The sequence below is a fragment of the Lithobates pipiens genome, unplaced genomic scaffold, assembly GCF_037356315.1.
Source record: "Lithobates pipiens isolate NorthernLeopardFrog02 unplaced genomic scaffold, aLitPip1_a1.2 Scaffold_18, whole genome shotgun sequence".
Taxonomy (NCBI): domain Eukaryota; kingdom Metazoa; phylum Chordata; class Amphibia; order Anura; family Ranidae; genus Lithobates; species Lithobates pipiens.
This window is the reverse complement of record NW_027507758.1, coordinates 478,103,498-478,116,821: the sequence shown is the minus strand read 5'-3', so window position 1 is coordinate 478,116,821 and position 13,324 is coordinate 478,103,498. Positions and strand designations below refer to the sequence as shown.

The following is a 13,324-nucleotide window of genomic DNA, read 5'->3' as shown; positions in this document are numbered from 1 at the left end:
CCCTCCACACTCCTGTACATATTGTTCACTGCCATACCCTCTGCACTCCTCTCATGTACATAGTGCCCGCTGTTAGACCCTTCACATTCCTCTCCCTCACCTGCACATACTTCCCACTTTTATACCATCCATACTCCTCCCCTATGCCTCTTACCCACAAAAACTGTTTTTTAAAATTATACTGAATATCCTCAATGTTACCAGCTCTAGAATGGGCACACTTTTGTTAGTTCAACTAAAGGAAATCTCACAGTCGTCATATTTGTTCTGCCCCATTATTAGTACTTATTTAAATTTGTAATTACTATTGTGATGTATAGAGGAACACGGGGGATGTCAGCTACTCTCAATATACCAGTTGTAAAAAAAAAGCGGGGGGGGGGGGGGGGTAAGGTGCGCTATGGAAGCTGAATTATTACTAGGAAATTTGGAATCAGAGTAAATAAAACCATCTAGAAGGTGAAAAAACAAAATGTGAAAACGTATGGATGAGACAAATCGATAGGAGGGGAAAGAGAGGGGCTGCCACTACCTTATATAATCAACCTGGGCAGGTTGGAAAGACGTAAAATGCTAGGGAGGTAGTTACGGCGCTTGCCTACTATTCTTATAGTGCAAGGATCAATCTGAAGTCAAAAGGTATAACTAAAATAAATACCTATCACCCAAAAGGTGCTTGATTGTAATTTTCACACATAAATATAGAAAAATTGCAAATGTGCGATATTAGAAAGTGAACATATATAATCGCTAACAAATAGCAGTATTATAAAGTGTATAAATATATTCCAAAAGACCACAATTCTTACTCTTAGAAAAGTACTATGTGTTAGTGCAAAAAATGTATTAATGCAATATCCCACACTTTACACGTGTTAAAAAGTGCATATGTGCATTATGCAAATCACAGTTTACACTGGCACAAAAAAGTTTTTTGCACTAACACATAGTACTCTTCTAAGAGTAAGAATTGTGGTCTTTTGGAATATATTTATGCACTTTATAATACTGCTATTTGTTAGCGATTATATATGTTCACTTTCTAATATCGCACATTTGCAATTTTTCTATATTTATGTGTGCAAATTACAATCAAGCACCTTTTGGGTGATAGGTATTTATTTTAGTTATACCTTTTGACTTTAGATTGATCCTTGCACTATAAGAATAGTAGGCGAGCGCCATAACTACCTCCCTAGCATTTTATGTAAAAAAAAAGCGTCCCTGAAAATATTTTTGAAATGTTGACAACTATACACTTAGGCACTGCCCAAGGGCCACAGGGTCAGTAGGGGGCCCCATGAGAGGCTCCTGTGACAAAGCGGTAGTAAACTTTTCTAACATTACTACTTTTTAGAGGCCCTGGGGTATGTTATGTCATAATGTACAAGTATGCACAGCATATTAGCACATTAGGGCACACTTACCTGTCAGACTGAGCCCTCCAGTGCTGTGCTGTGATCAATCCAGCAGGGCCCGGGCACTTCCATCTTCACCCGGTCTTCCTTCTGGGTTCTGTGCCTTTGGTCACTTGCCTTGGCCAGGCTGCGTTGATGTCATTCCCACACATGCTCATGTGCATCCTCTTTCTCTCATCCCCCCCTTTCTCTCTTGTCCTCCCTCCTTTACCCCTCACACCTCTTCCATCCCCTTTCTCTCTCTCTCATCCCCCCTCTCTCTCTTTGATTTAATTTGTTATAACAAAAAATAGTTTGCATTTTTATTTATTTATTGTTTATAAAAGGCCCCACCAAAATCCTCAGCACCAGGCCCATGATCTTCTTAATCTGGCCCTGAGAATGGACATTGGACCTTTAGGTTGTCACATATCCACTAAATGTATACCAGTTTACCAGATTATGAAATGGTTTAAGCGATGTTTGTTTTCTGTATTGTTTGTTGTGTATGAAAATAAATAAAATTCAGTTTAAAAAAAAGAAAAAAAAAAGCTTTGCACAGTACGTAGCTGGTTTCTGTAATGCAACAGTTGTGTAACTGTTGTGTTCCCCTCCCAGTTGCAAAACAGGCAAAGAATATCCAGTTTACCCAGAGATTTTGTTCTCATTGTGGTTAAAGCTTTAGGAGCTGTTTTCCTCCTTTATACTTTTTTGATTTGCTTTTTACTTTTATCTTATTTATAGTAATATTTCACCAGTCAGCTGACTTAAATATACAGAGACCTTCCCACAATTTTAAACCAGGATATTTTTACCCCTGGAAACGTGCCCACTTTTCAGTACTAGCAAACAGAATCACTTAATCCTTGTTCTGCACTGCAGATTTAGTTTGAATTGTCTATTAATAATCATCCTTTGATGCCCCTTTTAACTTAAAGTGGCACTAAATGGTATCCTTATTCTCCAAAAATAAACCATACCCACCCACTACTTAATGGCACTGTAATCTTATTGTAATGAAATCGTTTCTTAGGCCGGGTTCACATTGCTGCGATGCGGGAACGCCGCGAATCCGCGGCGTTTTCCCGCATCGCATACCTCCCGCCGGCAGTTCACACTGCCCTATGCGGACGGCTGGGGGTGTCAATGTTATGTTAATGACACCCCCAGATCCGTCGGCATATCGCAGTGCGATCTGCCGACTCGCACAGGAATCGGATCGCATGGTGTGAACCCCCATGCGATCCGATTCCGTTGCGGACCCAAAAAAGGGTCCCGTGCGAGTTTGCTGCGGGACCGCTGCGAGTTCAGCCATACTATCTGTATGGCTGAACTCGCAGCGCTACGGAGATCGGATGTGATTTGCTGTGCGAATCACATCCGGTTCTCCCCCCGCAGCGGTGTGAACCCAGCCTTACTGTGTTTTTCTGGACCTCTCTTTTTCTCCCTCACTTCTGTTTATTTGCAACGTGCATTTCATGTTAGTTGCGGTAATGTGAACTGCTCTATGACAACTACAAATCCCACTATCCATAGTCCATCTTGCGAAGGAGCAAGAGGGGGTGGCTACATTCATACATATTGTGGGTCCATGGAAAACTAACATAGCCACCCTCTAAAAGAAAGTCGGATTACAGCAGAAAAAATAGTAATTAAAAGATTTAGAGGAGGCTGAGAGTTTTGGAAGGTACTTTTTATATGAATACATAGGTGAATAGGCAGTTAATGAGTTGTTTATAAAATGCAGAGTGTAGTGTGGAGCATACAGGGTCCATTAAAATGCTCTCTGCATAGTGATGCAGAAACCAGGCTATGATGGGGGGAGAGCCCAGTCAACATATTCCTCTTCTTCCTGCCACTTTTACTTTTTCTCATATATTAAAATGAAAATCCTACCACATTTGTAAAGCAGTCTGCTGTGTGAAGATTTTTACCTTGAAAAGCAGCACTATGGTCATGTTAAGGCTTTACTGCTTTCAAAATCACCACATTTTTAAAGTGGTTGTAAAGGCTGAAATTTTTCTACCTTCAGGCTATCTATCCAGGCCAGTGATGTTCACAGTAGCCTCGGTTGCATGAGGACTCTTCCTCCTTATTGGCTGAAATAGTAGTGGGAGCCCATTGGCTCCCACTGCTGTCAATCACAGCCAGTGACATAATGAGAAGAGAGTGGGGACGGGGCAGAGCCACGGCTCTATGTGTCTTATGGATGTATAGAGCAGTGACTCAGGAGGTAGCATGCAGCAGTGCCCCTAGGGCAAGCGGCTTTCTCTGGGGGCACTGCTCAAGGGGGAGGAGCCAAAGTGTCAGCGAGGGCACCCGAAAAGAAGAGGATCAGTGCTGCACAGAGCAGGTAAGTATAATATGTTTGTTTTATATACAGAAAAAATAGGGCCCAGGGCGCTACCTCAAATTTTGTGAACTATATTGATATTAAAGGGGTCTCCAAAATCAACTGTTCCCTAGAATCCTCTAACCATCAGAGGAAGAGGCCCTCTGGGTGAAGGGGAGACAGAGTCACCATATGTCTCCTCTAGTGTTGAGAACATGAGGAAAACATACAGTAAGTGCCCCCTCACACTAAATTAGACATATTAGGCTATAATGTCCAATATGGATATCAAATCATGTGCATAAAGTTTTACCCTGTATTAGTGCACACTAGGGATGAGCTTCGTGTTCGAGTCGAACGTACGTTCGGCTCGAACATTGGCTGTTCGGCCGTTCGGCGAATTCCGAACGTTTTGGCCGTTCGCGTCAAAATTCGAGTGACGCGCGCGCGGACCACAATGCACTGCGTTGGCGCAGTGCATTGCTGCCCGATGATTGGCCAAGCATGCACTGTGACCCCGCATGCTTGGCCAATCGCAGCGCCGGCAGCGAGGAGAGCCATGATTGGCCACAGGCATCCTGCCTGTGGCCAATCATAGCTCAGGCTGTGTAGTGCACGCCCCACACTATATAAGGCCGCCTTTAAGGCGGCCTCCTGTAGTGTGTTACTTTGCATCTGAAGCAGTGGGTGTTCTGTGTACCTTCAACACAGTACACACCAATCGTTTTTGGCTGATTTCCTATCTTGCTGCTGTGTAGTGGTTGTTGTCTGTGCCCTGACTGCAGTATACACCACTATATTCACCTCACCTATATAGCTAGTGATCTAGCTTTAACCACTTAACAACTGCCCATTGCCGATTAACGGCTTCAGGGCGGTTGTTTAACTCAGAGAGGCCGTTAATTAACGGCCTCCCAGAATTCTGCTCTCGCGTGCCCCGAGGTGTGCGCACTCGAGAGCATCCGTGACCGCCGGGTCCATAGGACCCGGCGCATCACGGTAAACGGCCGCTCATAGCGGCCGTTTACCACGTGATTGCTCCGTCAAATGACGGAGTGATCACTTGGAAACAAACCGGCGTCATGTTATGACGCCTGTTCCTCCCTCCCCTTTCTGTACCGATCGGTACAGCGGAGGGGAAAGAGATCGGTGTCAGCAGCGATGTGGGCTGCATCTGCAGTGCCCACATCGCTGCTCACCGAATTTAACCCCTCAATTCCCTGCCAATACTCTGCAATACCAGTGCATACTCTGCAGTACCCTGCCATTACTCTGCAGTACCCCGCCATTACTCTGCAGTACCCTGCCATTACTCTGCAGTGCAGTACCCCGCCATTACTCTGCAGTGCAGTACCCTGCCATTACTCTGCAGTGCAGTACCCTGCCATTACTCTGCAGTACCCCGCCATTACTCTGCAGTACCCCGCCATTACTCTGCAGTGCAGTATCCCGCCATTACTCTGCAGTGCAGTACCCTGCCATTACTCTGCAGTACCCCCCATTACTCTGCAGTAACCCCCATTACTCTGCAGTACCCCCCAATACTCTGCAGTACCCGCCATTACTCTGCAGTACCCCCAATACTCTGCAGTACCCTGCTATTACTCTGTAGTACCCCGCCAATACCCCGCCAATACTCTGTAATACCCTGCCATAAATTGCCATACCCAGCCATACTCAGAGATACCCAGCCATACTCGGTGATACCCTGAAATACCCAGCCATAGACGCCCCCCACCCCTCACCGCCCTCCGGTGCTTCTACCAACTCGCCAGTACGATCAAAGCCAGAATCTTTTTTTTATTTTTTATTTCAGGCTTCCCAGCCTAGAGGTGAGATGTGGGGTCATATTGACCCCCCAGATTTCACTGTAAAGAGGACCTGTCACCCCATATTCCTATTACAAGGGATGTTTACATTTCTTGTAATAGGAATAAAAGTGATCAAAAATATATTTTTGGGAAAAAAAATGTCAAACTAAAATAAATAAAGTAAAATGAACAATAAAAAAATAAAATAAAAATTAAAGCGCCCATGTCCCCATGTGCTCGCATGTGCCACACATGTGAGGTATCGCCGAGAATGTTAGAGCGAGAGCAATAATTCTAGTCCTAGACCTCCTCTGCAACTCAAAACATGTAACCAGTAAAAAAATATTTAAAGCGTCGCCTATGGGGATTTTTTAAGTAGCGACGTTTGGCGCCATTCCACGGGCATGTGCAATTTTGAAGAGTGACATGTTTGATATCTATTTACTCAGCATAACTTCATCTTTCACTTTATGCAAACATTGGGCTAACAAGTGGTTAATAATAGAGCTTGCAGTCAGTAGTGTTAGGAGATAGTGCGTGCTGTCTGCGTGCTCTGTACCCAGTACATACCGCTATAATATAGGGCAGGCCCCTACTTTCAAACATCCAACTTACAAACATCTCCTACTTGCAAACGCAAGGAGACAGCAGCAAGTGAGATGAAAAAAGATGGACGACAAAACAAATTATACAGGGCTGATAACCCTTCCCTATGTTTTCCAAAAAGCTTAAAGATAGTTTTTTTGACTGGAGCTACACTTTAAAAATGTACCGGTTGAAAATGACAAACAGATTCAACTTAACACAACAAACCTACACAGTCCCTGTCTTGTTTGCACCACCTGTATACTGCTGTTCTGAGTATATAGGGCCTGGGGGCCACACGCATTTCCTTTTTTTAATATGGGTACGGGGTTCCCCTTAATATGCGTACAAGACCCAAATAGGCTGGTAATGGGCAGGGAGGGCTACCCATGCCATGTTTCTCAATGATTTTCAACCATATTGCAGGAACCAGATATAACATTAAAACCGCAAGCAGTTTTAAATGGTGTTATTTCCGTTTAATGTAATTTTGTGCAGGGACTGTTCTAAACACGGGAAACACGTGGCACTTCACAGGCATACTACAGACACCCCGCAGGCACCATATTTAAAGGAATATTTCACTTTTTTTTTTTCACTTTAATCGTCATTAAAATCAGTGCTCCCGCCAAAACGGTAGTTTTTAAAACTTTTTTTTGCAGTGACCCATGTCCCCTGAGGCAGGAGGCAGGTCGCCAAACCCTTTTTAGGACACTATCTTGCATATTAGCCGTTAAAATGAGCACTTTCCAATTCGAACGTTCGAGTCCCATAGACTTCAATGGGGTTCTAACGTTCGTACCGAACGCGGGGGTCGTTCGCAAGTTCTGGTGCGAACCGAACCGGGGGGTGTTCGGCTCATCCCTAGTGCACACCATACACTCTAAGTAGGCATGGGGTGGCCACACCGTCCTATACATTCACACTACCACATACTGCTATATAAGGCAATTACAGAGTATCGAGATGAATTGAACAAATGGAAGGTAAATATAAAAATAATATGAATATCAAAAAATATCACAAAATATATATAAGTGTAAATACTCAATAAGGATGCTCCTCTATCAACCAACTAATCCACAGTATATATCTCCATAAGAGAGAGAGGAGGAGCAGCATCCACCATTAATCAGTAGTCAATAAAGTCCAAAATTAGTGCAAAAACATATCTCTTATGTTCATAAAGTGCAAAGTGCAAAAAGTGTAAAAAACCTGTGCAAAAAGTGCAAAAAAAAATTAGCAAAAAAAGCTTTGTTATATATACCACATGAAACTTCCAAAAAAACATATATAAAAAATGTGCTCAGTCAATATGTGTCATTTCACAGGAACTATGAGGTAGATCGAAGATAATAAAGCAGATTAAAGGTGACTTTAGTGCTTGATCAAAGTAATCCAGTGAATTCCGTGCTCAACCGCTCGAGTCCCCACTCACCAAAACCTTGTACCCCAAAGGAGTTAAGTGCATGTAGTCCCTCGGTGTCCGGCTGTTTCCATTCAGCTCGTCCTCCTGCTTTCATTGATCCGTATTCTTTCAGCCCAGGATAATCCCCTTTATAATTAAGGCTTATAGCAATATGATGGATCCTCAGAACAAAAAGCAGCTCCCATGGTGCAGTATTTTAATCACCAAGATTCATTTATTGAAAAATCCACAAATCAATCAAAAAAATATAAAAGTATAAAATTAAAAGATTAAAAATATTGTGACCAACAAAAAAAACAGTTAGTGAAGACCAACTGTAAAAACACCTATCAAGTCCCAATAGCGTCCGCTAATGACACTGTCCAACAGCATTATACACCCACTACTGGCCAATGTGCTGGAATACACAGATACTCACATAGTAGGTAAAAAACGCTAAGCAAAAACCGATAGTTCAAAACCCGGTATAAGCGCTAGATCTGTGGAGGAGCAGCATGCGCTCCAACTGCGCTCCACGCGATCTGCGACCTGAAAGTGACGTAGTGTGAGTGGCATCCTTATTGAGTATTTACACATATATATTTTGTGATATTTTTTGATATTTATATTATTTTTATATTTACCTTCCATTTGTTCAATTCATCTCGATACTCTGTAATTGCCTTATATAACAGTATGTGGTAGTTTGAATATATAGGACGGTTTGTCCAACCCTAGCCTACTTAAAGTGTATGGTATGCACTAATACAGGGTCAAACTTTATGCACATGAATTGATATCCATATTGGACATTATAGCCTAATATATCTAATTTAGTGTGAGGGGGCACTTACTGTATGTTTTCCTCATGTTCTCAACACCAGAGGAGACATAGCGTGACTCTGTCTCCCCTTCACCCAGAGGGCCTCTTCCTCTGATGGTTAGAGGATTCTGGGGAACAGTTGATTCTGGTGACCCCTTTAATGTCGATATAGTTCACAAAATTTGAGGTAGCGCCCTGGGCCCTATTTATTTCTATATATAAAACTTGTATATCAACAGTCTTTTTTTAGATATTGAGGGCAGCAGCAACCAACTTTAAACCAAAACGCGGCCATTTATATTAATTTTTTCATAATATGTTTGTTATTTAAAAACAAAATAAAAAAACGAAGCTTTAGTACCACTTTTTAAGCCTTGGTTTACACTAGGAACCACATGTGATTCGCACGGGAACTGTACTACATTCCTGTTTCATTTACATGTGATTCAGTGCAGTGCATTTTGAGCTCATTTACTTTTGTACCATGTAATTTGGTGTCATCCGGTGTGGGCAAACACACTGCCTGTGTGACCTGTGTTTGGGGTGGTGTTAAGATTGCACTGACACCTGCTGCAGATCGCAAGGGCAATGGGATTTGAATGCAGTGCGGAAAACGCACATGGATTGCGATGTTTCCAACACCACATTAATGTGAATCTAGGCTAATATTTGGCATACAATAATGGGTGAAAACATATCAGCTGAACTGAGTTAGTATTGGCAGCTTAGGAAAGAAATTTACCAGGGGCTACATCTGGCTGGTAGGATCACCAAAAATCATTTCAATCGAAGAGGGAAGAGGGAAATATAGAAACTGTTTCACATTACATGAAAGAGAACATGTACAACATCACATCCAGTTTAAAGTGTATGCCAGAGCAAAGGCATTCAGTACATCTCTGCAGTAGATGGACTTTCCCCCAAGTTTTAGCCCTTTGAAGATCCTGCAAGTAGTGAAAATGGCAATTGTTATGCAGAAATGTACTCAACTCCTTCTTTCCTTCTTTTTTTTTTTGTGTTGCCAGGACTGCTCAGTTTTTTCTTGCCAAACTATTTAGACAGGTCTACTTTTCCATCTCTACAACAAGGCTAATCATTCTGCTGGTCCTAAGATAAGGACTGGGGTGGCTACAGCAAATACACAGGAACACAGGAGAGCTCTAAATTTCTGACGTGATCAACAAGTATTTTCTTTTGCACTTAGATGTAATAAATAATTTTTTTTCAGTGGTACACTTAAAGCGATTGTATAGTTGATTTTTAAACTTGTACCTACAGGTAAGCCTATAATAAAGCTTAACTGTAGGTAAAAAAAAATCTCCTGAACCTGTACGGTTTAGGAGATATTCCTTGTGCAATGAGCCGCTGACTGCAGCAGCGCATGCGCACAGGGGATTCTTGGCTGAAATCCCGGCAGATGCCGGACCATGCCGGAAAGAAGTCTCCCACGCGCATGCGTGGGAGTGATGACATTGCGGCTCCAACCACTCACAGTGCTGGAGCCACGATTCCCTGGAAGACATGCTGAGGCAACATGTCATCTCCATCGGCGATGACATATGCCTTTTGTCTTATAGGGGTATTAAAAAAAAAAAAGTGTCAGCGGGTATACAACCACTTTAAAAGAACAAAAGGTAGCAAACAAGTGTCGTTTATTGTTGGAGTTAACATACACTTTAAGGACACATGTACGACAACATATATTGCCTGCATTTGTGAATGGCAACCCAACAGATCTTGGCAAAAAATGGGTGTTGCAGCTGTATATTGCCAGATATCCTGCATGCTTTCTGCTGCATTAAGCAGCCCATTCAGATGAATTAACTATGGTACATAATGCAATGTACGTTACTGTGTGACATAATGTGCACTGATGCACCACAATAGTGTAAGTAGGCCCAGTGTTTGAATTTAGAAAGAATTTAATATTTGCTGGAATTATTTTAAAAGGCCAGGATGTACAAAACGAATATTTTTGTTTAAGGGTCAACTCCAATGTGTGTAATCAACCAATAGTTTCTAATATCTCGTGCAGATTCCACTGGTGAGATCCTTTTGTGTGAGAAACTCTCTCTGCTCCATCAGCACACTCTCATTCCTCCTATTGTACAAGGAATGTGAACTGGGGAATCCACCAATAGCTACCTCTATCTCTCGTAGACTCCATTGGTTATATACTTCTGTGTGAGATACTTCCACAGTGTTCTACAGGCTGTTGTACAAGGATAGTGTACTTTTACTGTTATGTGACTTTTACATGGAAGTGGTGCCTTATGGAAGCATGCAAGAAGATTAATGTCACTGTTGAATGCTCATTGCACAATTTCTTCTTGTAATGTTTCATGACATTACATCAGAGCGCATAACTGAAACTTCCACTTCATGTGTTTCTTAGGGCCATGTTCTGTAATGACCTAAAAGAGAAGTATGAAGAAAAGATTATAATCAAAGGGGTGGATGCAGAAACCATGGCGATTATTTTGGATTATGCATACACAAGCAAAGTGGAGATCACAAAACAAAATGTGCAAAAAATATTGGAGGCCGCAAGTCTTTTTCAAGTAAGTGTAATGCAAATTAAAAATGTCAATATTCTCACATGAAAATTACATTTAAACTATATAAATATACTGTATATATATATATATATATATATATATATATTAGGGTGTTTCATTCTCTAATGGAAAAAGTAAACCGTTAATGAAAATTTTTGCAGACTTTGCTTACGCCCGAGTCTAAGTGATGTAAAAGATATATTTGCTCAATATTTAAGAAGATTGGATAATATTTAGAGGTTGTACACTTTGATCTGTTCTGTAAAAGTAGGCAAAAAATAAGATTTTTCAATGTTAATTACTTTTATTGGGAAAACTAGAAATCACAAACTTAAAATACTATTAAAACTATACACTAAGATCAATAGGTAATATGACAACGATGCAATCCCTTGTATTCTGTCATGTCGTGGATACCAAACAATTCAAAGAACGCCTTTGTTTTATTAGTAACGAAATGGCTCAGGTCTTTTCCTTCAAAAACCATGTTTTTACCCTCTAATCGTTTCACTTCCTTTTTCTTTGCAGGTTTGGCTTCAAAATTTTTAGTCATATTTTTCTTAACGGCCTGAGTTATATGTTCATCCAAAAAAGCCAATCCTACCTTTGTTTGTCTGTATCTGGGTAAGTTCTCAAAAGCTGTAGCATAACCAAATCATTCTTTGGAGCCCATCGACTTACAATTGATGTAGGCTGACAAAATGTGCAACTTGTTTCATTCCTTCCAGTTGTCATTGAGGAATGTTCAACAGTTTAGTGTAGAAGACAATTTTAAGTGCATATATTGCCTTTGCCATCCACCTTGCTTGATGCAGTGCCCCTAGGATCCTGAAACTGAAGTAGTTTTTAGACCAACCTCCTAGATACAGGAGTGAGAGTTGTAATAACTCTTTGTAGTCTTCTCTTGGATGATTTCCGTCTTTTAGGACATTTTGGATTTGGTTAACCATTTTCACTCATTGTTCTTCTAGAAAGCCTTGAACGGGACTTTCTTCATCCAGGATTGTTGTATATGACTTTTTATCAAGTGAAGCCCACAGACTTTGCTTTGATAAAAGTGATCAATGTGTGCAACCCATAAAAAATATTACCAAATCTTCTTGAAATTTGGCATATATATCTTTTGCATCACTGAGACTCTGGGCATCTTTGGAAAAATGAAACACCCTAATATATATATATATATATATATATATATATATATATATATATACAGGGCCGGTGCTACCACTAGGCAAACTAGGCAGCCGCCTAGGGCGCACTTCTGCCTGGGGGCGCCGGGCCATTGGTGTTCCTACTCCCTTCTCTCTGCAGCAAGCAACTAAGTCTCAGCATCAGCAGGCAGCCACCTTCGCACATAGTGTCAGAGGTGCAGCCCGACTCCCGAATGAATGTAAGCAAGTAAACATTCATTGATGGGCATTGGTAGGCTGCATTGATGGGCGCTTCATTAAAAAGGTGTGGTATACATGGGCAGAGGAAAGGGGGTGGAGTCAGGGGTGGAGCCGGGGGGGGCAAAATTAGGTTTCGCCTGGGGTGTCAAAAATCCTTGCACCAGCCCTGTATATATATATATATATATATATATATATATATATATATATATATTTGATGACAGTTGTCATACTGCTTCTATTTTGGAAACTGGCAAGGCTGTACCAACTAATGTGAGGATACACATACTAATAAAAACACAATCAACCAAAAAGCAATGGTAATGTGACAAAAAAATTGTAGGACTGTCTTGTAAATGGTGGAGTGTAACCAAACTACAGGTACAGCTTGATTCACACCTTTCTTCAATCAAAAGAGACTGCCTTTGTTTAATGAAAGAAAATGGTTCTAAACAAGTTTCCATTTTCTAGTTGTAGCATTGGTCTTGGATAAAACACAGCGTTTAGCCGAAATATGTCTGTCATATGACTGCAAAAATGGGAAAAAACGTACTTAGGCAGAGGTACTAGAGTTTCTTTTGGGCACAGAACTTTCCACCATAGTGGGAATAACGGGTCTTCTCCAATTATTTCTGTCCTCTACGTGGCCTCCAGTGCATTCTGCATAAAAATGGAATCTTGTGAAGAATCATAACTGGTGATGAATGCAGAGAAAACAGTCACATGAGTAAAAGCTGAGAAGTTGTGAAATATCTATTTCTCTTTATTTCTATTGACAAAGCACAGAAAACCAGTAACCTCACACTACTATGTGGGACCATTGCCGGACTGGCACTCTCTATCTTGTGCTTGCTTGTTTTTGATGTGAACATTTAGAAACTCTCATATATTGATAACTTTAGAGTTTTAAGTCAAGCAGTATTCTAATTTCCAAAAAAAAGCACACTTGTCTGATCTACTGCGGTGGTAAACATTCTGCAGACATTTGTAGACCTTTGGATTAGTTCAGTGTAATC

The 13,324-nt window shown here is 41.2% G+C and overlaps 1 protein-coding gene across 1 annotated transcript in view; it reads left to right on the top strand.

The window, feature by feature from the left end:
• The window catches only part of KLHL6 (kelch like family member 6), a 109,226-nt gene that overhangs the window by 14,269 nt on the left and 81,633 nt on the right, over window positions 1–13,324 (top strand). Inside the window, exon 2 of the mRNA XM_077488370.1 lies at window positions 10,752–10,917. Within this exon, the coding sequence (XP_077344496.1) occupies window positions 10,752–10,917 (166 nt within the window). The remainder of the gene's footprint in view (window positions 1–10,751; window positions 10,918–13,324) is intronic.